The sequence below is a fragment of the Lutra lutra genome, chromosome 2, assembly GCF_902655055.1.
Source record: "Lutra lutra chromosome 2, mLutLut1.2, whole genome shotgun sequence".
Taxonomy (NCBI): Eukaryota; Metazoa; Chordata; class Mammalia; order Carnivora; family Mustelidae; genus Lutra; species Lutra lutra.
Window position 1 is genome coordinate 143,550,934 of NC_062279.1, and position 23,915 is coordinate 143,574,848.

Genomic DNA, 23,915 nt, shown 5'->3' on the forward strand with positions numbered 1-23,915 from the left:
ACCGCCGAAGTCCTTAGTTTTCATCAGCATTGTTGAGCAGAATGCCGTGAACCACATTTGGGAGCTGATCTTCTCCAGCCAGGCAGAATTCAGCCCTGGCCTGATACGCTCGACACATCATCCTTCCGACAATCTGAGCCAGCTCCATTTCCAGTGTCCAACAGCCACTAGTGGCCAGATGCGGACAGAGAGGGCACCCAAACCTCCCCCGCCATCCACCCTGCCGCCAGGGCCACCTGCTCACCGGGCTGCAATGACGGGCACCCACGGCGTCAGTTCATCGGAATGGTTACCAATCAACCAATCGACGTCAGGGAAAAGGGTCTTATCACTTGGGGTGATTGCACCTTCCTGAGAGAAAAACACAAAACAAGACCGCGTGTTCAGTAAAGCAGCACAGAGCTCCCGAAGCAAGGCCCCGCAGAACCCCCGCTCGCTGGGCGAGGTCTCAGCCCCACCCCGGGGCCTCAGGGACACCCGGCGGGCACCTGAACATAGGGCTGCATCTGCCCCAGAGGTCGTGAAACCCAGCAGCTTCCAGCGTCATCGCTAGAGAAACCAACCATGCCCTCTGAGTGCTCATCTCTTTCTGATCCGTACAAATGTGCTTCTGTTCATCAACATACAACATACAAGGAGCTGCAGGAGGTGGGACAAAGGAACCGTTTCCACACTCCAGAACATCGGAGCCATAGAGGGCTTTAGGAGCAAGTGAGCAGAAAGCAAGCAGGTCTGAAGTTGATCTAAGTGTATAACGTAATACATCACACAACCTCACGCCTGCTAATCAACGTCACGAAGCACGCCCACGGCAGCACAGGTAAGAGACCAGGGCAGCTCACACGGAGCAGAAGCCTCTGCTATCATGTGATTTTTTTTTAAAAAGATTTTATTTATTTATTTGACAGAGAAAGACACAGCGAGAGAGGGAACACAAGCAGTGGGAGTGGGAGAAGTAGGCTTCCCGTGGAGCAGGGAGCCCGATGCGGGGCTCAATCCCAGGACCCTGGGATCATGACCCGAGCTGAAGGTAGAGGCTTTAACCCACTGAGCCACCCAGGTGCCCCCATGCGAGGTTTTGTAAACACTCAGACACCAAGTAAAAACCCACTCCACAGGCAGGTTAACCATTCTGATAATTCCTATCATTAAGCTGAAAGCAGCTTGATTTTATGACTTAATAACAGTCATTATGAATGACTGAGGTCGGGTCCCAACAGTGGGTCTGTCGGTAAAAACCGGAAAGATACAGAGAAAGGACATCATCCAACCACTCAAAACCCTAATCTTGAAGCCCCAAGGGAAGTAAGTGCAGCTGCCATTCCTTCATCAAAACAAAGAAGACATCAGGGCAACCCCACTTTCAAGACCACTCTGTAGGACAACAAAAACCATGGGTCTTGTGCAGACATGATGTAAACGAAAGTAGAATTTAAACTCCACAATCTTTCTGATTCTTAAATAAGCATCTGGGCTTCTACTTACACACATACTAAAACACCGAAAACTACCAGTCAACAAGCATATGCGTAATTTAAAGGCAGGAAAAACAAACCTTTGATGTTATTCTCTATTTCCACCCTGTCTAGATTTAAAGTTGCTTATTTCCCTTTAAACGGCCTGCATGAATTAAAACACAATTCACAGCTGCTGTTATTTAAGACAGGTGGTTTTGCTTACAATCAAACGAGGACTTGGAAAGAAGCTGGAAGCTCATGCTCGGCTTTTGACCATGCAGATAAAGACAACCAGCCCACAGAAGCAGCCGTGAACTCCCTTCCATGAATCTTTTTTATTTTTTGCAATATTATTCTCAACTTTAGAAGAAAGTGAGGTAGAAGGTATAAAAAGAGTCTCAGAGTCTAACTACTTACAGATGAAGTGGCAGAGCTGAGATTTGTTTCCCAAGAGCAGCGGGCGGAGTGGGGGCTACAAGAGTGGCTGTGACGCCTGTAAGCTTCCGGGACGACCACGCGCCTTGTGACGTCCGTGTGCTCTTACACTGTCCACAGCAAAAAGTGAACATGAGACGTCCCGTCAGCACTCTGCCACCGGGGAGGACAATCTGCATCCTAGTCACACCCTGCATATAACTCCAGGACCAAGGTCCTGAGGCCACAGGGGCGGCAGAGTCCCGTTGGGTGGCAGGAGGAGCTGAGTGTGCAGACCCTTGCTGCTGAGCCTTCCGCTGGCCGGCTTGGAGGCCTTGACTGAACCCCAACTCCATAAACACTGAACACCAGACCTGACGTGGGACTGCTGCTCAGGGGTCCGGTCACTTCCTCCCTTGAGGAGACACTCCTCTCTGACTCATACCAGGACAAGTGAGCTACTCCTGAGCAAGGTTGCGGGGACCTGGGTTCACTGTGGCCTGAGGGTCATGGGCTCTGGAGGTCAGACCACTAAATGGCCCATAGGAAATGTGCGTGGCTCAGCTCTGCAGCTCCATGGGGCGTCCGCACACCTGTGGCCCTGCCCCAGCCCAGCTGCATTTTACCTTCCTCTCCTGGGCTCCTCAGCACCTGCCCTCTTGCTGGGAGGCCCTGCCGGCCACCCCCACACACAGCACAACCCAGACCCACGGCAGCCCCCTCACCCCCCTCAGCATGTACACCTGCCACCCCGAACCCGCTCTGTATGGGTGGGTGCTCCCCGCCCCCCGAAGGGGGCAGAAGCCTCCCATCACTGTCGAAGTATCAGCACCTGAGAATGCCTGGCAGGTTGAGCTCACTCAAGTATTTGGTAAATACGCAAACCTCTACTTTTTCTCCTGTTTTTTTTTGGATGCGTCTCTTATAGTGTTCCAAACTCTCCTTGAAAGTGTATTTCAGGAAAAACCTTTCTGAAAAGCATTATGAAAATATCATCCAAAACTTCTCAAGTTTGGCCTACGTCAGATTTTTTTTTAAGTTGACTAAGACTGATGCACAAGGATTTACGCAGTGTGACTTGTCATCTGAAAACACCGTTGAGAACAAGAGGTGAGCCAAGAAGCAGGGTGCATGTGCCCTGGCCTCCAGGCACAGTGGGCAGGACGGGGGACCAACAGCTGGCACTGCGCGAGGACTAGCACGAGGCAGCTGGAAAGGTCAGCGCCGGGCACGCTCGTGAGAACAATTGCCCCCGGGGGCAAGCACACAAGAGCAGACAAATGAACACAGTCAGTACCTCCAAGCAAGTCTGTGGTCCATACATGTCCCAGATTTTTCTTCTCCGGACATCGATCCCTCTGCCTGGGTGCTAGAAGAATTTCAGAATGCAAAGGTCAACGTCAGTACATCATAATAAATGAGCAAGAATGCCTGATGGCTCCCGCAGCTTCTCAGCGACTGAGGCAGGTCAGATCCCGAGGGCTGCTGAGGGTCACCAGGAGTCTTCACCAAGGGGAAAGAGAGTCGAGGCATGGAAACGGGTTCGAGGCCAGTGGCCCAGAAGACACACCTGGACACAGAGCTCCCTCTCATGGCCCAGAGTCAGGCCCAGACCCCAGTGCACCCGCCCCTCCAGCTGGCCAGCCAATGAGGCCGGTCCCCCTGCAGCAGCTTCACCACCAGGATGCATGCCCGTGCCCATGGGCTCCTGCGGGGCAGCCATGTTCGTTTCCAAGTTGGGGGCAGAGAAGAGGTGCACAAGGTGCCGGGTCCTTACCTACCAGCCTGAAGGTCACCGCCCGATGTGCTGACACGCCCTACCCCAGACAACTTGTTTACAGCTGTTACTGTCACAAACCCATTTTTTTAACAAAGCAAATAAAAAGTATTCCAACAACCCCATTTCAAGTCCTACAGCTGTGCACAGAGCACCTTTCCCACAGGGCAGAATGCCACAGTCAGAAGTCAGCGGGGGTCATGGGGTGACAGTCACCTCCCACAGTGACTCTGAGGGAAGGCTGGACACCGGCTGGAAGCACAGGACCGGGAAGCTCATGGCTCACACTGAACCGCTTGCTCTAAGTGACAGGGGCTGTTCTATTGCATCCCGCCTTTACCGCATGGATCTGACACACTCCCGTCGCTGGTGTACACCACAGCGGGAGTGTAACTGGCCTCTGCACGGGGATTCCAGCTTCTGGAGGACAGAACCCATCGCCTCTCCTTCCCCTTCCAATGCCCTGACATGCCTCATTCCCCAAAGAGCACCCGACGGCCACAAGAGCCGTGCTGTGCGAAGTCTGTCGTCCCTAGGCACACCCATGTGAGCCCTGTTCCAACCAGCAGGATGGCCATCCTCTCCCCGAGCCACACAGGCCCCCGCTCTCCTCGGTCCCAGCCCAACAGCCAGGCAGACTCTGGGTTCAGCTTGTACCAGCAGTGAAAAAACATCAAGGACCCTTGTCCTGGTCTGGGAGACACTCGGAAAAGGCATTAGGTGGGCCATGGGAGTGCCCTTACCCCCTCGGTGCTCAGGATATGGACCAGGAGACCGTTCCCGCATCCTAAGTCAACAAAGGACTGCTTGGCCATCAAGCCCCGCTCAGCTCTTTCTTCTTCCCACAAAATCTAAGTTTAAAAAAAAAAAAAAAATCAGTACCTCATTCATTCCCTCCAAGAATAACTCAGACACAAACTCTGCATGAGTTACAAATCGCATTTCCAGGACAGGTGGCCAATCCTTGTCTGTGGCCCTGGGTCTGTGCAGGTGACACACAGGTGAGCAGAGGGGCTGCCCTCGCCCGATGCCACGGGGGTCTCAAGGCCGCCCGTCCCAGCAAGAGTCCACATGGAAGTGGTCCTCTCCAGGCAAGAGCTTCACAGGCTACTGCTGGGTCCTCATGCCTTCTCTCTGTTCTTCTGAGCTGTACACTTTGATAATCAAAGCAAAATGTGCAATTTCTAAAGAGGCTCTGAGAATCATAGACAAAAGGGAATTAGAAATCCTCTGGCCCAAACATGTGCTAGATAGGGGAGTCAAGGCAATTCCATCAAGGGCACACCCAAATTCCGGGGCTAGCGAGCTAGCCAAGGACGGACCCAGGAGTGGAGGGCAAGTGCATGTCACGGGGGGCCTGTCAGTGGCTCGAGTGGTGCCATGGGCCGTGGTGAGGGGGCGTTAGAAATGCCCGCCTGAGCTGGAGCCCCTGCGGGTGGCCTTCAAAGCACAGGCGTGCCCCTCTCCCACAGTCAGACGAGGGCCCCGGCCACCACGCCAGCACACTGGCTTACGGATTTAATGACTGTTGCTCCCCACTGGCGGCGGACAGCATGCCACCCCCACTGCAGAGGGGCTTAGGCGACTGGACGTGCGCTTACCAGCAGGTATGCAGCGATAGCCACATCTTCATACACAAACTTCTCGGGATCGGTTACTTCGGGCCACACCTAGAACATATTCCAGGGCATATGTAACTGTTCGCTGTCACCCGGCCATTTCACGACACGTGAAGTAGCCGTATCAGCCTAAGTCAAATGAGACTAACCAGGCAGGAAAGTTGGAAAAAAAGAGTTCATTCCGAAGGCAGACACAGATAAAGCCTCTCTCACAGTAAGAGCACAACATAAAGACACGCCAAATCTTCACCGCACGCATGCGTCACGGGCCACGGCAAGAGCACTGCAGTCCGTGGCAGGACTTCGCAACAGAAATGACGGATGTAGCTGTTTAGATGAGGCCACATTGAGGAGAACGCTCAGCTCTCCTGCTCCATCGTTCCTCTAGATGAGGAAGAGGAACAAGGAACCCCGGGCGAGGAAAGCAAAGGGCTCAGGAAGCGGGGCCCAGCTGTCTGGTCTGTGGGCGCTTGGCTGTCATTTGTCAGGGGTAGCCCTCAGCAGGGGTCCCCACTTCCCTCTGGGGAAAGCGAAAGCCTCCATGGCCACATGGGACAAGAAGCTGGTACTCCGAAAGCACTAGCCGCCCAGACGTAATGCCTCACTGCCCACACAGGCCACATGCAGAACAGACAACTGGCAAGAGAGGAAAAACCCAAGACAAGGCAACACGTTCCGATGTCCGTGTCTAGTCATAGGGGATTAAACAGGTCGGGCTGTCTCACTAAGGACAATTTCAAAGGCTGGAATAATAGATGAAGTCCCTTCCAGAAGGAAATGAATAGTTAGGAAGATAATGAAGGCCTCTCCATCCAGGATCTGGAAGCGAAGGGGCCACCAGCTTTGTCGGCCAGGCCTAGGACCCACACACTACAGCAAGAATGAAAGGGCACGGTCTCTAGCCTGTGACCTTTGGAATGTTCTGTTATACGACGATAGGTAACTGAGAAAAAACCACACCCACATATGGGTGCCTGGTGGCTCAGTCGGTTAAGGATCTGACTCCTAATCTCGGGTCAGGTCTTGATCTCAGGTTCATGAGACTGCGCCCCACATCAGGCTCTGTGCTGAACATCTCTCTCTGAAGATTCTCTCCCTCTGCAACCCCCCTCAAAACAAAACAAAACACAGAACACACACATACACACAAATGACAAATCACGGTTCCTTCCAGAAAGAGGGCCATACGTGGGCAAGACTACAAAAGAAGTTCAGCCACGTTAGGGAAACTTTATTTCTTCCTCTGGATGTGAGCACAGAGGTTTGCTGTTACTTTCTCTTTACATCTTAAATATAAAGTTAAGGACATGTTCTGAAATTAACCTTCTTTCTGAAAGTATATGCTTTTTATACTTTAATTTTTTGTATCTTTTCTTTAAACATGTTTAAGTTTACATAAGGAAATGTGGCAATTTCAGAACTAATATCCAATTATTTTCAATTAAGTACTTTGCTTTTATTTGCTTGGGAAAAAATCAGCAATATGCAAAAAAAAAAAAAAAAAAGAAAGAAAGAAAAGATCCTTTTCCATGCGTCAACAGTTTCGCAGTTTTCATCCCTATCTAAGTCAAAATACAGCCTATAATGCAGGCCCTTAAGTGGCGCTGTTTTGACTTGAGGCCTGTGTCTGCATACACCACAAAGTTTACCGGAAAATGTCTTTTCCTGGCATAATTTGGTCAATGTCCCCTCATCTAAAGGAGGGAATCACCAATGTTTCCCCAGTTACCTTGACCATGTCTTTATACTTCTCCTTAAGCATCTGGTACATTTTGCTGTACTTGATGATGGAAATGAGGGACAGGGTGCTTTTAAATCCGCTCTTCTTGCTCTCCACAGACCACCGGGCCAACCTGGCCAGCAGCTCTTCTCCCAGCCAGGCAGGCTGGGGATAAACGATGCCATCTGAATGCCATCTTTCTGGACAGAAAATTAAAATAGATATGAACCTTTAAAAATAAGAGAAATATGAATAAGCAGAGCTAGTTTCAATTCTTATTTTTAAATTAAACATTTACCAAAAGACAGGACATGTTAAGACAGCTGTAAGTATAAATTATTTGATCTGAAACCTGAGAATTGGGAACTAGTGGCAGAGCTTTCAACAAATAGAGAAAAACACATTTTTTCTAAGAGCAGAAAGAATTCTTTCCTTACAAATGCTATTAAATATGTGTTTACCCGGGGCACCTGGATGGCTCAGTGGGTTAAAGCCTCTGCCTTCGGTTCAGGTCATGATCCCAGGGTCCTGGGATCGAGCCCCGCATCAGGCTCTCTGCTCAGCAGGGAGCCTGCTTCCTCCCCTCTCTCTCTGCCTGCCTCTCTGCCTACTTGTGATCTCTGTCTGTCAAATAAATAAATAAAATCTTAAAAAAAAAAAATGTGTTTACCCATCCTATGAAGCCCGTCCAAAGGATGGACACGTAACAGAACTCCCACTGTCTGCTTCACGCACTGATTAGCCGCCTTCCAGATGTGTCAGGATTCTCCTAACACTGTTTTTATGTATTTTCACACATGCAACTCAAGTGTGAGTACACTGGCTCACCAAATACTTCCCGGCCAGAAAGTGGAGCGCTCAGCCCCACATCTAAGGATGACCACAGTCACCATGCAGCTCAGGGCTGCGTGCGCTGTGTGTCTCCATTCACTGCTACCTGCCCCATGCCAGGCACACAGCGGGGCCTCTCTGTCCGTGTGTTGAACACGCAAGTAAAAGCTCACCCCCAGGGACTCAGATCACAGGACACTGTCTGAGGACACGATTCAGGCAGACCAATAAGGGGAGAGTGTCCAGTCTGTCGGGTGTGGAAAGGCTATAAAAAGGTGGTGTTCCACAGCGGCCCTAAGACAAGAGGAAGCATGGGAGACAAGGGTGCATAGGGGTCAAGGACAAGTAGGGGGCGAGAGTGAGAGGTCAGGCGCTCTGGCTGGAGCTAGGGCTGTCACGCTTTTAGCCACTGTGAGCCCTGGAGACACAACTCACCCCCTCTAAGTAACAGGCTCCGACTGTGCACTGGGAGGCACACCTTGGGGAGCTCACGCTGCAGGAAGAGCCTGGGAAGGACTCAGGCTGCCCCCTTCTACCCATCCCTTCACCTTTCACCTTGGAAGCTCCCTGATGGGGTAGGCACACCCTGTCAGGCCCCTCCCCTGCTCGTCCCTGGGCCTCTGGCTCTTCTCCCAGGTGTCCCCCAAAGTCCCCATGGCCTACTTGCCCACCTGCTCAGGCCTCACCTGGGATGCCCCCTCCTCACGGGCATTGCCCACCCACTCTGTGTGGACATGACATGACACCGCCTTTGTTACCGAGGGGCCATGGGGACACAGACACGGTTCCCCTGCTTTCCAGCCCTGCATGGTCCTCAGCACCAGGTGGTGGCAGAGCGAGTGTGAGTGTGTGTGTGTGTGTGTGTGTGTGTGTGTGTGGCACCGCTCCCGGCCCGCTGCGGAGCACGAGGTGGGACAGGCACACACCAACACCACTGTGATGACAGAAGTCCACGAGGAGCGCAGTGCACTACTGATGCAGCCCCGTCAAACCCCATTTCGCTTATGCTCAGCACTTGGCCCGAATGCCCAAAGGGATGTAAGGGACAGCTACCTAGGGGCTCGAAGACAGGAAACGCCAACCCGGAATGATGGGAGCAGGCAGCCGAGTCCGAGCCCTGAGTCTGTGAGCAAAGAGTGGAACTGCCATGAGTGCAACGTACCATCGTGCTGCTACGACAGTGCCATGCTGGGCGCCCGCACAGCAGCCCTGAGCACAGGCCTTTAGGGGCTACCTGCCATCTCTGCCATCAGCGCCCCCCACCCAGTGACCGCCACAGGAAACACGCTGTCCCCCAGGTGCCTGCTCCCAGTCCCCACTTTCCAACACAAGCACATAGAGGAAGGGCCCAGGGCCAGGTCCCTCGGGCAGTCTCGATAATTCTAAGAGTCTTCAGCCAGGCTGTAAGTCTTGCTATCAAGCTTCTATGCCTGCAACAGGTCCCTTTGAAGCCTAGGCCCTCCTCAGAAGTTAAAGAATTATTAAACCCATCACACAGGTAAGGCGACTGAGGGCCAGAGGCCACGTACCCAGGGTCACACTGCTAGTGGGCAAACCCAGGTCTGTCTGCCTGCATAAGCAGGCTCTTCCCACAGTACTCCCCTGCTTTATACAAAGCCATGTGCCAAGCCCAGTCTGATTCAACAGCACAATCCCCAAGGTTGTTCTGAAAGTACAGACCAGACATGGCTCTCAGGAAAACAGCAGCAGCAGAGTGATGAAGTGAATGTATCCTTCCTCTGACTTTTCCATTTAAAAAACACCAAAGGGAAGTAAAACAATTTTCACATTTGTGGTATAGGCCCAAAGCCACATGGAACGAAGGGGGCTACTGAACTGCCACTTTCGGGATAAGAACCACTGACTACCCACTACATACAGAACGTGAGCCTCAGCAGGAAATAAAAAAGGAAGCTATCCTCACTCCCCATTCCCAAGTTATAAGAAAGAAAATAATAAGGGGATTTGCGAATACTCAATTAGGCTAAACCTATGTGCTACTCATCACCCTGGCTACGTGGACTGGGCAGAATACAGACTCAGGCCAGATGCCGAAAGGAACCAAGACACGCCATGGAAAGGGCAACCAGAAACAGGTAACACGTTCCCACACCGCTTCACTGCCAAAGGGCACCTTCATCTATCTCTTCCATGACCCTGAGACCTGCAGCTCCCCACACATGGATGGAAACCATACAGCTCTGGAAGAGGACTCCATTCTGGAGCTCTTACCATTCTTCCTGGCTCTGAGTGAGCCGGATTTGATACACGTTGCTCGTCTCAACCTTTACATTCCCACCATCATCTTCTTCCAAAGGTAAAAAAGTTACAGTTCCATTGAGGACATCTGGGGGAAAAAAGACAGGGATAATCCAGTAAAACTGCTCGGTTCAGCGTTTTATAGAAGCAGTACTAAAAAGAGTCATGACTCAGGCCGACTTTGCTCTCCCAGGGCTTCCCTCCTCCCCACCCCACTCCCCCTTTATCACAGCGTCCGGGAGGACAGACACGTTTGATGTCCTACTCACTGCTGCATCCCGAGCCTACAGAGGGCCAGGCCCACACAGCAGACACGCTCAGCAGCAGCTGAAGGGAGAAAGCCCTAGTTGAGGACCACTGCCTCTCCTCCACAGGGAAGCCAATCTGCGAGTGCAGACGTCTACATCTGAAGCCCTCGGGGGCACTGACTCACCAACCGCTGTCTGGTAGAGGGGAAATGAAGATCAAACACAGGAGACAGAAGCTGGAAGAGTTCCTAAATTTGTGTGGACATAACAGATGAAAAGAGAGCCTCCCAGCAGAGGGGACACGTGGGAAGAGCCTTGCAGAGGCAGAGAGGCGGACAGCGCTGGGAAGTGGGGGTGGGAGGGAAGGCACGTACAGCAATTTGGTGTTGCTGAATGTGGTCTCACAGCCTCTCGAAGGCAATGGCACCCAAATGCCCCAGCCTGTGTCTCTGCCATGTGACAAGGCACAGAGAGTCTCTGCAGATGTGACGAGGCTACAAACCTCAGGAAAGGGAGTACTCGGGATTAAGCAGGAAGCTCAGGTCAGTCACAGGGGCCCAGCTAAGCTGAGAACTTTCTCCAGCTGGAGGGAGAAAAGGAGGATGCAAGCATGAGAAGGACTGGACACCACTGCGGGCTCTGAGATGCAAAAACCCGAGGGAGGCCTCCAGCAGCTGCTCCAGGAGCGGGCCTTCCACTCATCTCTTCCCCTGCTAAACTCCTATCCATCATTCAACACAGGGAGCTCCTTCACCTTCTCCCTCAGGCATTCCAGACCCCTCCCAACAATGACCCCATTCTCTACACTAGAAATACATATTTCTATACATCCCTTCAAAAAACAGTAAAAAAAAAAAAAAATTTACAACCTTCCTAGGACACTACAAAGGTACTGACATAGTAACCGTGCGTGCCTCTTCACTGATCTGAGGTTCAACAAATGCTTTTTCATCTAACTGCATCCTGTGCCAAAGATTCTCTCCCTGACCCAACTCCAGCCCGCCTCCTCTGCGCCCCGTCTCAACGAGACTCCAACCTGGCCTAGAAGCTTCATTCAACCCTGACACGGCTTTAATAGCTCAAGGCTGCAGCCCTAGAATGACCCAAGCCTCCTCCAAAGCTGCCAGGGCGGTATCTGCCCTGACCTGAAGGTGGGCCCCGCGCCCCCGCGACGCGGGGAGGAGCCTAGGTTCCAGGAGCCCGCTGAGAAACCCCCGCTTCGGTGAATTTCCACCTCCCACCCTCCGCCTGTCACCACGAGACCGGCTCGTACCTTGCACGACTAGTTCTCTCCTCGGGACAGCAAGCGGGCAGCGAGGGCCTGTTTTCGGGATGAGGGTTCTGAGAACCACGACGAGCTCGCTCGGCGCCTGCGGCTGGGATCCCGCCTGGGGCCCGCTAAGGAAGGCCAGCAGCTCGGGATGGCCGCCGTCGAGGCTCTGAGAGAGAGCGTCCCAGAGAGAATCCAGATTCGAGGCAGGGAAATCGCTCTCCCCGACTCCAGCCTCGCCGGCTGGCCCGGAACCCCCTGCGAGCCGAGCCGCGGCGGCCACTTCCCTGCGGTTCTCCCTTTGCCCGTGCCGGGGCTGCGATTCCCCGGACCCGCGAATCGCGGTGCCCTGCGCCGGGCCTGTAATCTGCCCAGGACCCAGGCCCTCACCGGGGGAGCGAGGACGGGGTCCGGCAGTGGCCCGGGGTAACGCCACACTCCGCCGGGCCTCCAGACGGACGCCACACAGCCGTTTGTTGGCCACCTGCGGCCTCTCCAGCCACACGGCCACCGCCGCCCAGAAGCCCCCCGGGAGTAGCGCACCCGGGTTGCGCACAGCAGCCCGGCCCACCTCCGCCATGGTTAGCCCGCGCCCAGCGCTGCGGGACTACAGCGTGCCGCGACGACGCACAGGCGGCGCAGCCTGCGACGTCACGGGGCGGGGCGGAGTCGTTCCCGCGGGCGGCCCGCGCGCTACGCAGTGTCGCCCACGCTGGCTTCTCCGGGGCCGCCCGCGCGGCGCGTGATTCCTGCAGGGGCGCGTCCTCGCGGGGCTCGGACCACAGCCCTGGCGGCAGCGTGTGGATACTGCGTCGGGCTCGCTAGGGCCGGGGCGTCTGTGGCGGATGCAAAGAGTGGGCCGAGGTCCGGGCAGCGCGGGCCTATGGTCCGCGTGCGTCGGGTGGCCGCTGTCGCCGGCGTGTCCCCTGGAGGCCCGGGGCGGGTGGAAGGGCGGGCCCTGCCAGGCTGAGTCTGCAGGAACTGTGCCATGCCCAAAACTCCGGGAGCCTTTATTCTATTGGTGCCCTGGCCCCACTGCTGGGGCTCCTATCACCCCCTCCAACAGTCTCTGCGGAGTGCAGGAGAAGCGCGTGATCTCCGGGAGAGCAGAGCGTGCCCCTGGTCTGTGCAGTCAGAACAGCCTGCACGAGTGCTGGAGCCCCAGACACACCTGTTGACGCCGTCGCTGGGTCTTGGACAGCGTGGCTCTTGTTTATGCTGTCTGCAGGGTCCGCCTTACAAAGGGAAGAGCCAGTTACTTTGCTAGCAAAACTAGTTTATCGCAGAGAAACTAGGAATCGCAGAGAAATCGCGAGCTATGGTGAGCCATAGACAGGTCTGAAGAGACGGAGGAAAGGTCAGCTTCTCTTAGGTTTTAGGAGAAAACTGGGGATGGAGAAGACCAGGAGTTCGAGGTTGGGCAGTTCCTCCTTGCGGCAAGCGTGCTTCATGCCCTGTTGCTGGGGTGGGGAGGGACCTTCCTTCTTTGTCTTAAAAGGAGCTGGAATTCCGTGTGAAAAATGTCCTCTCTTGTCCCAAATAATTCTTTCTGCTGGTGATGCCAGCTGTAGTGAGTGGTATTTATGTGAGTGCTCCCTCTTTAAGGATTCCCAACTCTTATTTATTTATTTATTTATTTGAGAGAGAGAGAGAGAGAGAGGATGCGCAGGAGGGGCAGAAGGAAAGACTCAAGCAGACTCCAGGTGGACTATGGAGCCCCATACAGGGCTCAGTCTCACACCCCTGACATCATGACCTGAGCTGAAATCAAGAATTGGATAAAACAGACAGAACCACTCGGGCACTCCCCCCAACACACACTTTAAATGAGGCTGTTTCTCTTCCTCTTTCCTGAGGGCTGCTATGACGAATCCCCACACAGTGAGGGGCTTGGAACAACAGAAATTCATTCTCTCATGCTTCTGGAGGCCCCGAGAGGGAACATTTCTTGCCTCTTTGGTTTCTGATGGTTGCCGGCAATTGTTAGCATCACTGGACTGTAGCCACATAACTTGCCTCCATGGTCACACACTTTCTCTGAGTCTCTTCTACAAAGCCCCTATTTCCAAATAAGGCCACAGGTATAGTGGGTTGGGACTTGGACCTGTTTTTTTTAAGGGGGGGACAGAATTCAACCCCCAACTCTGTCCAAAGGGGCCTGGTTAGAGCAACCAAAAGACAAGTAATGACAAACTTGCCAGTTGCTAATATGTGGGGGTGTACCTGAGCCAAGTGTGGAGAATGCAGAGCTGAATGCAGGCACTTGGGCAAACTTCAGGCCAATGGCAGAGGCAAACATCTAAGACATGGTTTTGAAACATGAAAAGTGCAACACTCAACACAGGGTTGTGGGTTCAGAGGTTACAAAAAGAGGGAAGTTTCTCAGGCTCAGTGTTCTATGTGTCCAGACCCTCTGGGGGTACGGAGGCTTTAGCTTGTCCTGACATTGGCTGATGGGTCCCTGCTGCCCTGCTGTGTGTCACAGGAGCCCAGGAGAGAGAGAGGATGCAGCAGAAACCTGGAGGCCTAGGGCTCTGGGGTGAGAGGTCATGAAGCCAGAAGACAGTGTTTAGAGGGGGTGGAAAATTCCAGTTGGCAGTGGGCGGGAATCCTTGTGTACGAGTTTATCGGCTTCTTGCTGGAACAGGAACAGATTTCACCCACCTCTTGGCTCATACCTCCAAAGTCTGGATTACTCATCACCAAGGCCCTAGCCTTAGTTTTTGGCACAGAGGAGCTACCTAGTTAATTACTGAGTGTGAAGATCTGCGAGCGAAGGGAGCGTGGAGTGGGCGAGGAAGGAAGGATGGGGATAGAGAGAGACAAATGGCCAGAGCCAGGCAGGAAACTTGAGTAATAACAATGTGTTCAAATCATTGCACTTACCAGTGACGGCCAATAGAGCAAAGGGCTAAAGATGAGCAAGGCCAAATGGGGTGGAGTGGAGAGATGTCAAAATGATCAAGAATGGGTGGATGGGGACTGCTGCAGAGGACTGCCAGTTCATTGTCAGTGATGTCACCGCAAGAGCTCTTGGCCTCCCCTGCTGTTTGTAACCGGCTCCACTGCCTTTCCTGGAAGTCTTACCAGGAAGTATCTCACAAAACCTGCAGAAAACCAAGCTCCCCTTCTTTTCCCCCTAAATTGCTCTCCCCTCTGCCGGTCTCATAGGCATCTCTACCCACCCAGATCCCAGCAGGACAACCCAAACTTGAGTGTGACCCCTTCCTCTCTTCCTACCTCACTGCCATCCAAGAAGTTTCAGAGACCACCTAGTCCTACCCAGAGATGTCTAAAGCACACTCCTTGTCAGACTTGGGTCAAGCAGTGTCCTAAGGCCAGAGGGGAAACTGAGTGTGGGGTGCTGGGGGGCTGGCAAGCAGAGACCAGAAGGTGGGTTGTGTAGGAAAGCTGGGGTCAGAGCTGGGAACAGTAGTCCTGAACCCAGTCATCTGTGCAGGGATCCAGTGGAGAGATGAAGCAATAAGACCGAAGCTGGCTATGAGCCAGCCCTGAGCAGCCTGAAGGGTTGCACTGACCTGCGAAGCAGAGGGCTAGGTGGAGAGAGAGAGCGGGGAGCCTCTTCTTCGTGTGTGCCCACCACCCCATGAGATACAGAACCAACAGTACAAAGTCATCCCCCATCCCTGCACCAGCTGCCTGCCACAGGCCTTCCCACCTCTCCCCTGCACCAGTTCACCTGTTCCTCCATCTTTACTTCTAGCCTTCCTGCCAGTGCCTGCTCCCCACCTCTGCACTGGACTGCAGTGATTTCCAAGTGGAAAGATATTTATCTGATATCAATAAAACATGTGAACCCAAATCATTTTCTAGTAGTCATTATTTTGGAAGAAACTGATCTAAAGGTGTGAATTATTACTCTATAATTCATTCATTTTATAAAAGATTCTCAAAAGTATATCCATTTGAAAAACAGTGGCGTGTACTTCTATTAGACCACTAATTTTTATAAAGATTTATTTATTTGAGAGATAGAGAGAGAGAATGAGCAAGAGGGGAGAGGGAGAGAAAATCTCAAACAGATTCCACACTGAGCATGGAGCTAGACATGGGGCTCGATCTCATGAGCCTGAAATCACAACCTGAGCCAAAACCAAGAGTCAGTTGCTCAACTGACTGTGCCACTCAGGCGCCCCTTATTAGACCATTATTATCTATTTGATTTTCAGGCCCTCCTGGGTGCTCCTGTGGACTCAGGGACCCCTTGTAATGATGGAGACCTGTGGCTGGAAACAGTGCCTGGTGGAGAATTAATTCTGTTGGCTTAGCATGGTAGATTCAGGGTCCCAACCGGTCATCCAGACTTTCCCTTCTGCTTCTGCAACAGGAAGAACTCCCTGATACTGAGTCTGGGAACACAGGGGAAGGTTCTACAGGACCAGCCAATAGGTCCCTTGGCTTCACACAGGACAGAAATCAAATGCAAGCCAGAGAAAGTGAAAACAGAGTTTACTGAATAGCGTGAGTGACAGAGACGAGCAGATGAAGTGTATGGGAGACTCAGAAAGGAAATGAGAATGAGCCTCTTCCTCACTTCGGGTTAGGGGTTTATATTGGAAAAGGGTTCAGGGTACTGTTCCCCCAGGAATCCAGGGTAGCGTCAGTCAAAGGAGAGTGTTGGGTGAATGACAAATGTAATTCTGGGGGCGCCCGGGTGGCTCAGTGGGTTAAAGCCTCTGCCTTCAGCTCAGGTCATGATCCCTGGGTCCTGAGATCGAGCCCCGCATCAGGCTCTGTGCTTGGCAGATAGCCTGCTTCCCCCTCTCTCTCTGCCTGCCTCTCTGCCTACTTGTGATCTCTGTCTGTCAAATGAATAAATAAAATCTTTTTTAAAAATGTAATTCTGTACATAACCAAAGATGGGAATACTGAAGCCAGCATCGGCGGAGGCTTGCTTGGAGATAATGTCTTGGAACAAGTTTGGGACCCGCTCTTCTTAGATATTATCAGGTGTTGGGGACCTAGGACAAAACTCAGAGAATGATTCACTTTCTTGCTCCCCCCACCCCATGAAGTGGGAACATAGCTTTGTTGGCTCATTCAGAAGCAAAATGCGGAACATGAGTAAACGGGACCCAGCAGAGGAACTGCGGAGAGGGAACCTTTCTGAAATGGAGTCCCGTCAGTTCCCCTACCTCAGTGTTCCCAATGCTGAGTCCGTTTTCAATGAGAATCACAAGTGCGACAATGTGCAGCCATGGGACAAAGGAGAAGGTATTTCAGAGTGGAATGGGAACAGAGAGAGACTTCCCAAATATCAGCTGAGCGTTGCCACACAGTTCTACCATGGGTGTTGGGGGAGCAAAAGGCAAGCTGGGGGTCAATCCCAAGCTAACACCCCCAAAGCCCCCCGGGTGGGAGATGTGTGACATTCCTCAAGCACTTCTGGCTGCTGGAGAACAAAGGAAGGGGAAAAACCCAAACAGTTGACTGATACAGAGTCCCACAGGACACACATCTCCATGAGTTTGGAATTGTCTCAAAAATTTATAAGAAAAAAAGCAATCTTATCCATAGCATGCCTCCAGAAACCATAGAATCAATTTCCTGGGACCCTAATATCACCCTCCTTCCATAGGATAAGAAATCTTATATAATCACCCACTGCACACAACCCCAGTGCAGCTCTTTCTGCACATGGGTCCTGTCCCCAAGCTTTAATAAAAACACCTTTTTCCATCAAAAACATCTTAAGAATTCTTTCTTGACCATTTTCTCCAAACCCCAACTGTCCCAAATTATTTGCCCCACAACGTGGGGCTTCGAGTCCTTTCATCGGGACTCTGAGCCATGGTGCAAATTTGGTGAGTGCTTCCTCTCTTCTTCCTTTGCTCTCATTCCAGAGGCTTTTCAGAGAGTATGGTCTTATTGGAACACTTTCATGCCCATTGGTTAGGCTCCAATCCTCTAGCTAGAGGCTGGTCTATAGGGTTGCCTTTTGCTGGAAGTTGGTACCCTGGCCAGGATGGTAATAAGACCTAGAAACTCGGTGCCCTCTTTTCATTCCTGTCCTTACACAAAGCTGTCTGTCTTGGGCACAGGAGAGCACCTAAGTCCCAATCTTGACTCCCGTGTGAGGTCTCCTCCTCCTTGGTCTAACACGATCCCTTTCACATCTCTGGTCTAGTTGCTTCTGACTGTGGGACCTCCACTGGGAGCCAGCTGAAACCAGTACCCAATGGAATAAATCCAACCCAGGACTGAGAAGCTGACATGTAAGTTGACTACATGTGTTGGAATGTTACTTAGACCATGATGGATTTCTATCTTTACTATCTTCTGTCAATGTCCTCTACTAACTACTTAAATTACAAAATTGGGTAATTTCCCCCCTTGGAAAACCTTTCTAGGGTTCTCCAATGGTTAACAACTGCGGGTTCTTCAAGGCAGGGTAAAATAGGACACAGCCTTCAAGACAAGGCATGGGGTCTTGGTCCATGCCCTGGCACCCACTGAATAGCGTGAGTGACAGAGACGAGCTACATGGCCTTTGAGGGCAGGCGGTGATCATAGCCATTCCATCTGAGGGATGCTTCAGGTCACTTTGACACCAGGAAATTCTGACATATCTTTTGTGGGATGCCACCTGGGAGTTGGGGGAGGGTTTCTTGGCTAATGGACCTTCTCTCTTCTTCAGTTCCCTGGACTCTCCATCGGAATGCTTTTTAATGCACTGGAATGATTTCAGGTTGCAAAATTTAAGAAAGGACTGATCTCCTGTAACACTGCATGGCCTCAGTAGGATCTGTCCCCTAGATCTCTCCTGCAGGAAGGGAACAGGGCAGATGGATAGAGGTACCCCAGATCCAGGGCTTCAGGGTCCTAACTTGGGACCCTGACCTAAGTGCCTCCTGCAGAACATGTTTGCTCACTTAACCAGGCCAGTAAACTCTCTCCTGAAAGATTAAATGATAATTATTAAAATGGGCTTCCTCCTGACAGAACCCAGGATGGAGGAAACAGGACCTCCTTAAGGAAGGGGAAGGTGACCCTCTCACTCTGCCTCCTCCTAACAGATGTGGGGGTTTTCCGTTCATCCAACTCCTAGGTTAATGTCTAGACTAACTGGAGCCACATAGAATGAGTTTGCAAGTTTTCCTTCCATTTCTATTTTTTGAAACAGCTTCAGTAGAATACATATTAATTCTTCTTTAAATGATTGGTAGAATTCCCCTGGGAAGCCATCTGGCCCTGGACTCTTGTTTCTTGGAGAGGTTTTTGATTAGTGTTCCAATTTCCTCTCTGGTTTTTGGTCTGTTCAAATTGCCTGCCTCTTCCTGTTTCAGTCTTGGGAATTTATAAGTTTCCAGGGATGTATTCATTTCTTCCAGATTGCCTAATATGTTGACATACAGTTGCTGGTGATATGTTCTCACAATTGTCTCTATTTCCTCGGTATTGGTTGCGATCTCTGCCCTTTCATTCACAATTGTTTTAATTTGGGTCCTTTCTCTTTTCTTTTGGGTCAGTCTGGCCAGAGGTTTATCGATCTTATTAATTCTTTCAAAGACCCAGCTTCTACTTTTGTTGATCTGTTCTATTATTCTTCCAGTTTTTGTTTCATTGATTCCGGCTCTGATCTTTATTATTTCTCTTCTCCTGCTTGATTTAGGCTTTATTCTCAGTTCTTTCTCCAGGTCCTTTAAGTGTAAGGCTAGCTTGTGTATTGGGGGTTTTGCTAATTTTTTGAGAGAGACTTGTATGGCTATGTATTTCTAAGAACCGCCTTTGCAGTATCCCAAAAGTTTTGAACCAATGTGTTTTCATACTCATTAGTTTGCATGAATTGTTTAACTTCTTTGATTTCCTGGCTGACCCATTCATTCTTTAGTAGGATGTTCTCTGACCTCCAAGTGTTTGAGTTCCTTCCAAATTTCTTCTCGTGATTGAGTTCCAGTTTCAAAGCATTGTGGTCTAAAAATATGGAGGGAATAATCTCAGTCTTTTGGTATCAGTTGAGACCTGATTTGTGACCCAGTATGTGCTCTATTCTGGAGAAAGTTCCATGTGAGCCCAAGAAGAATGAATATTGGGTTACCACCTTACACCAGCTAGACTGGCTAAAATTAACAAGACAGGACACAATAGATGTTGGTGAGATGTGGAGAGACAGGAACCCTCCTACACTGCTGGTGGGAATGCAAGCTGGTACAGCCACTCTGGAAAGCAGTATGGAGGTTCCTCAATACATTAGAAATAGAGCTACCCTAGGACCCGGCAATTGCACTACTGGTTATTTATCCCAAAGATACAGATGTAGGGAGAAGAAGGGGCATATACACCCCAGTGTTCACAGCAGCAATATCCACAATAGCTGAACTGTGGAAGGAACCAATATGTCCTTCAATGGATGAATGGATAAAGAAGATGTGGTTCATATATACAATGGAATATTACTCAGCCATTAGGAAGGATGAATACCTACCATTTTCATCGACATGGATGGAACTGGGGGGGATTATGCTGAGTGAAATAAGCCAAGCAGAGAAAGACAGTTACAATATGGTGTCACTCATTTGTGGAACATAAGGAATAGCGCAGAGGACCACATGGGAAGGAAGGGAAAACAGAAAGCAAAGAAATCAGAGAAGGAGATAAACCATGAGAGACTCTGGACTCTGGGAAACAAACTGAGGGTTGCAGAAAGGACAGGGGGTGAAGGGATGGGGTAACTGGATGAAAAGCATTAAGGAGAACATGTGATGAGCACTGGGTGTTTTATGCAACTGATGAATCATTGAACACCCCATCAAAAACAACTGATGTACTGGGGCTCCTGGGCAGCTCAGTGGGTTAAGCCTCTGCCTTCGGCTCAGGTCATGATCTCAGGGTCCTGGATTCGAGCCCCACATTGGGCTCTCTGCTCAGCGCGGAGCCTACTTCCCCCTCTCTCTCTGCCTGCTTCTCTGCCTACTTGTGATCTCTCTCTCTCTGTCAAATAAAAAAAAATCTTGAAAAAAACCTGATGTACTGTATGTTGGCTAATTGGACTCAATATAAAAATAACTGGAGGGGTGCCTGCGTGGCTCTGTCTGAGCTCAGAATGGGGAAACCTCTTCCTCTGCCTCAGGCAGCACCTCACCTTTCCTGCTCCCCCACAACCCAGTGGTCCCCCTGTTGTGACACAACCTTGAGTGTGGCCTGCATACCTGTTTCCTAACCATCTGGGTGCTTCTCACCTCACTGTCCGGAAGGGAAAAGTAACCACTTGGACCTAACACTGTCCACTTCAGATTTCCCCACTGGTGCACCAGGTACCACTTGACAACGGGGAAGAAATTTATGGACTTTACAGTGGATCTGGGTCAAACAGAATATAAACTAACTTGTATGTGAACTAACTTATAGTTTGTTGGTTTTGGGGTTTTTTTTTTTTTTTTTTTTAAGATTTTATTTATTTGACAGAGAGAGAGATCACAAGGAGAGAGAGAGAGAGAGAGCAGGAGGCAGGCTCCCTGCCTAGCAGAGAGCTTGATGTGGGACTTGATCCCAGAACCCTGAGATCAGGACCTGAGGTGAAGGCAGAGGCTTAACCCACTGAGCCACCCAGGCAGCCCCTAGTTTGTTGGTTTAATTAAGATAGACATTTCTTTAGAGTTATCAGCATTAAATAAGAAACTTCTATTCTATCAAGATTTGCTGACGGTCCAATAAGCTCGTGCTATCTCTGCAGCAATTTGTTAGAAAAAGATGACTTAAAGGGGCACCTGGGTGGCTCAGTGGGTTAAAGCCTCTGCCTTCGGCTCAGGTCATGATCCCAGGGTCCTGGGATCGAGCCCCACAATGGGCTTTCTGCTCAGTGGGGAGCCTGCTTCCTTCTCTCTCTCTCTCTCTCTCTCTCTCTCTCTGCCTGCCTCTCTGCCTACCTGTGAACTCTGTCAAATAAATAAATAAAAATCTTTTTAAAAAATGACTTAAAATGATGGTTAATTTCATCTGTCTCAAGATGTTCATGGGTCATTGTTAAAATAGCTCTCAAGGGGCGCCTGGGTGGCTCAGTGGGTTAAGCTGCTGCCTTCGGCTCAGGTCATGATCTCAGGGTCCTGGGATCGAGTCCCGCATCAGGCTCTCTGCTCAGCGGGGAGCCTGCTTCCCTCTCTCTCTCTCTGCCTGCCTCTGTCTACTGTGATCTCTCTCTGTCAAATAAATAAATAAAATCTTTAAAAAAAATAAAATAGCTCTCAATGTCTTTGGTAACCTGGAACTTTAAAGTGTTGCTTGGATGATAAATGAGATTGAAATTGTTGCATATCTACATCTCTTCTACATAGGATGGAGTGCTAAAGCATTGATTCCTGGGTGTAGGTTTGTGCTTTTGACTGCTTATTGCAGAAAAACTAAGGATATTTGGGTCCGGTGGTAAATATACTTTGTGCTTTCTTTAAAGATTGCACTATGAAAAAAAAACATGTTTTAAATTATAAATTATAAAATATATTTATATTTATACATTTCAGATCTAAATAATTATGGCATAACAGACAGTTCACAATTGATTACACTTAGTTTTCATGGGAGACTAAGGTTTCTAAGAGTAAAAATTCAGCTAAATGTAATGAAGACCGATTTTTAAAGAAGGGCATAGGTCAAAATAGGAGTAAATAAAAATGTTGGAGAAGGCTTATGAAGGAAAATCTTTGGAATTTTATGTGCTGTCAGGACTAAGACTGAAATGAATGGATTTTTAAAAAAAAATTTTAAAGATTTTATTTATTTATTTGACAGAGAGAGATCACAAATAGGCAGAGAGGCAGGCAGAGAGAGGGGGAAGCAGGCTCCCCGCTGAGCAGAAAGCCCGATGTGAGGCTCAATCCTAGGACCCTGAGAGGCTTAACCCACTGAGCCACCCAGGAGCCCCTGAAATGAATGGATTCTAAAAGCACACTGGTATAAGACTGAAATTCTGCTTTTCTCTCTCTTTAAAAAAACCTCTTTTTTTTTTTTCTGTCTGCCCAGAAAACTAAGTTTTCTATATTTTGTCTTTATCGGGTCTTTAATTAATCAATTAAAACGCTTCAACATTAAAGGAGCTGAGTTTTGCTAACAGCCATATAACCCAACATACTTGCCTTTGAAGTCTCTCGTTGCCACCTTGGTTAAATAATTAAATTTTAAGTTTTATAATGATCTGTAATCCTATTTAGGCATGTGCTTTGTAACTTTCTGAGGGTTTTAACAAACTTGCCCCATTCCCTGCCATAACAGTTGATCCTTTCTGCTCAAGGAGACTCCCATATGTTATCAACTCCAGATACAGCTGCCTCAGCCTTTCCTAACTCCTATTCATTCCTCAACTGAGCAATCTCAACCCATAGGTAGGGACACATCTCCCATCTCCACCCCCATCCAGCGGGATGCTGCTCCAGAAGATGACACCGACCCCCCAGCAATCTTAAAGATTTAAGGGTCAAATTTGTTCAGGGGCGAAAATGATGAGGGAAACAAAGGTGAGAGAAATGTAGCTTAAATTAAATATTACAGCTTGTAGCCCACGGACTCTTGAAACCTATAGAGCTTGGCCCTTCCCAAGGAACTCAGGGCTGCCTTAGTGCCCTAATGTTTACGTTTTATTAAAGACTAAAAGTAACCTGACCTTAGCAATGGCTATCCCCTCAAGGTCCTGAAAGCCTTGCTCCCCGATTCTTTATGCTATCCCTAACACACACTAATTAAAAAGTATATAATGAGCCACTTCTCACGACCCCAGTGCATCTCTTTCTACCCACAGGTCCTGTCCCATGCTTTAATAAAAACACCTTTTTGCACCAAAGACCCTTCAAAAATTCTTTCTTAGCTGTTTGCTCACAAATCCAAAACTTCCAGATTTCATCAAGAGGCGTCTTAAACTTCATGCATCCCAAAAACTGAACTTGTCTTCCTGTGACCACAGTGTCAATCTCTCAGATCCCTTTAAATGGAAACCTTCTGACTTGGTCTTCCTTGCTCTTCTTGTGGTAAATTGCCAGATCCAGTTGCTTCTGATGTGATCTGATGCAATGTGGGGTCTGGAAGTGAGTGGTCCAGAAAGAATTCTTGAGATGTTTTGGGTTAAAAAAAAAAAAAGTGGCTTTATCAAAGCACAGGGACAGGACCCACAGGCAGAACGAGGTGCCCTGGGGGAGTGAGGAATAATTGTTTATACAGCTTTGGGTTGGGAGGGGCAGACATAAAGCAAGTTTCCAACAGGATTTTCACATTTAAAAAAAATATTTTATTTTTTCAATGTTCCAAGATTGATTGTTTATGCACCACACCCAGTGCTCCATTCATTACGTGCCCTCCATAATACCCACCACCAG

The 23,915-nt window shown here is 50.0% G+C and overlaps 1 protein-coding gene across 5 annotated transcripts in view; it reads right to left on the bottom strand.

Annotated features, from left to right (window-relative positions):
* Positions 1 to 12,494, bottom strand: part of TRMT44 (tRNA methyltransferase 44 homolog) — a 39,301-nt gene extending 26,807 nt beyond the window's left edge. The window contains exons 1-9 of one of the 5 annotated variants that reach the window (XM_047718751.1): positions 12,139 to 12,483; positions 11,599 to 11,764; positions 10,696 to 10,908; positions 10,051 to 10,165; positions 6,997 to 7,187; positions 5,250 to 5,318; positions 4,392 to 4,499; positions 3,169 to 3,240; positions 245 to 351 (exon numbers count right to left, since the gene is read on the bottom strand). In XM_047718751.1, the coding sequence (XP_047574707.1) occupies positions 245 to 351; positions 3,169 to 3,240; positions 4,392 to 4,499; positions 5,250 to 5,318; positions 6,997 to 7,038 (398 nt within the window). In that variant the 5' untranslated portion in view covers positions 7,039 to 7,187; positions 10,051 to 10,165; positions 10,696 to 10,908; positions 11,599 to 11,764; positions 12,139 to 12,483. Of the gene's footprint in view, positions 1 to 244; positions 352 to 3,168; positions 3,241 to 4,391; positions 4,500 to 5,249; positions 5,319 to 6,996; positions 7,217 to 10,050; positions 10,166 to 10,695; positions 10,909 to 11,598 lie in introns of all 5 variants that reach the window. The other 4 variants (XM_047718748.1, XM_047718747.1, XM_047718749.1 and 1 more) reach the window with 4 other exon arrangements.
* Between the last annotated feature and the right edge of the window lie 11,421 nt (positions 12,495 to 23,915).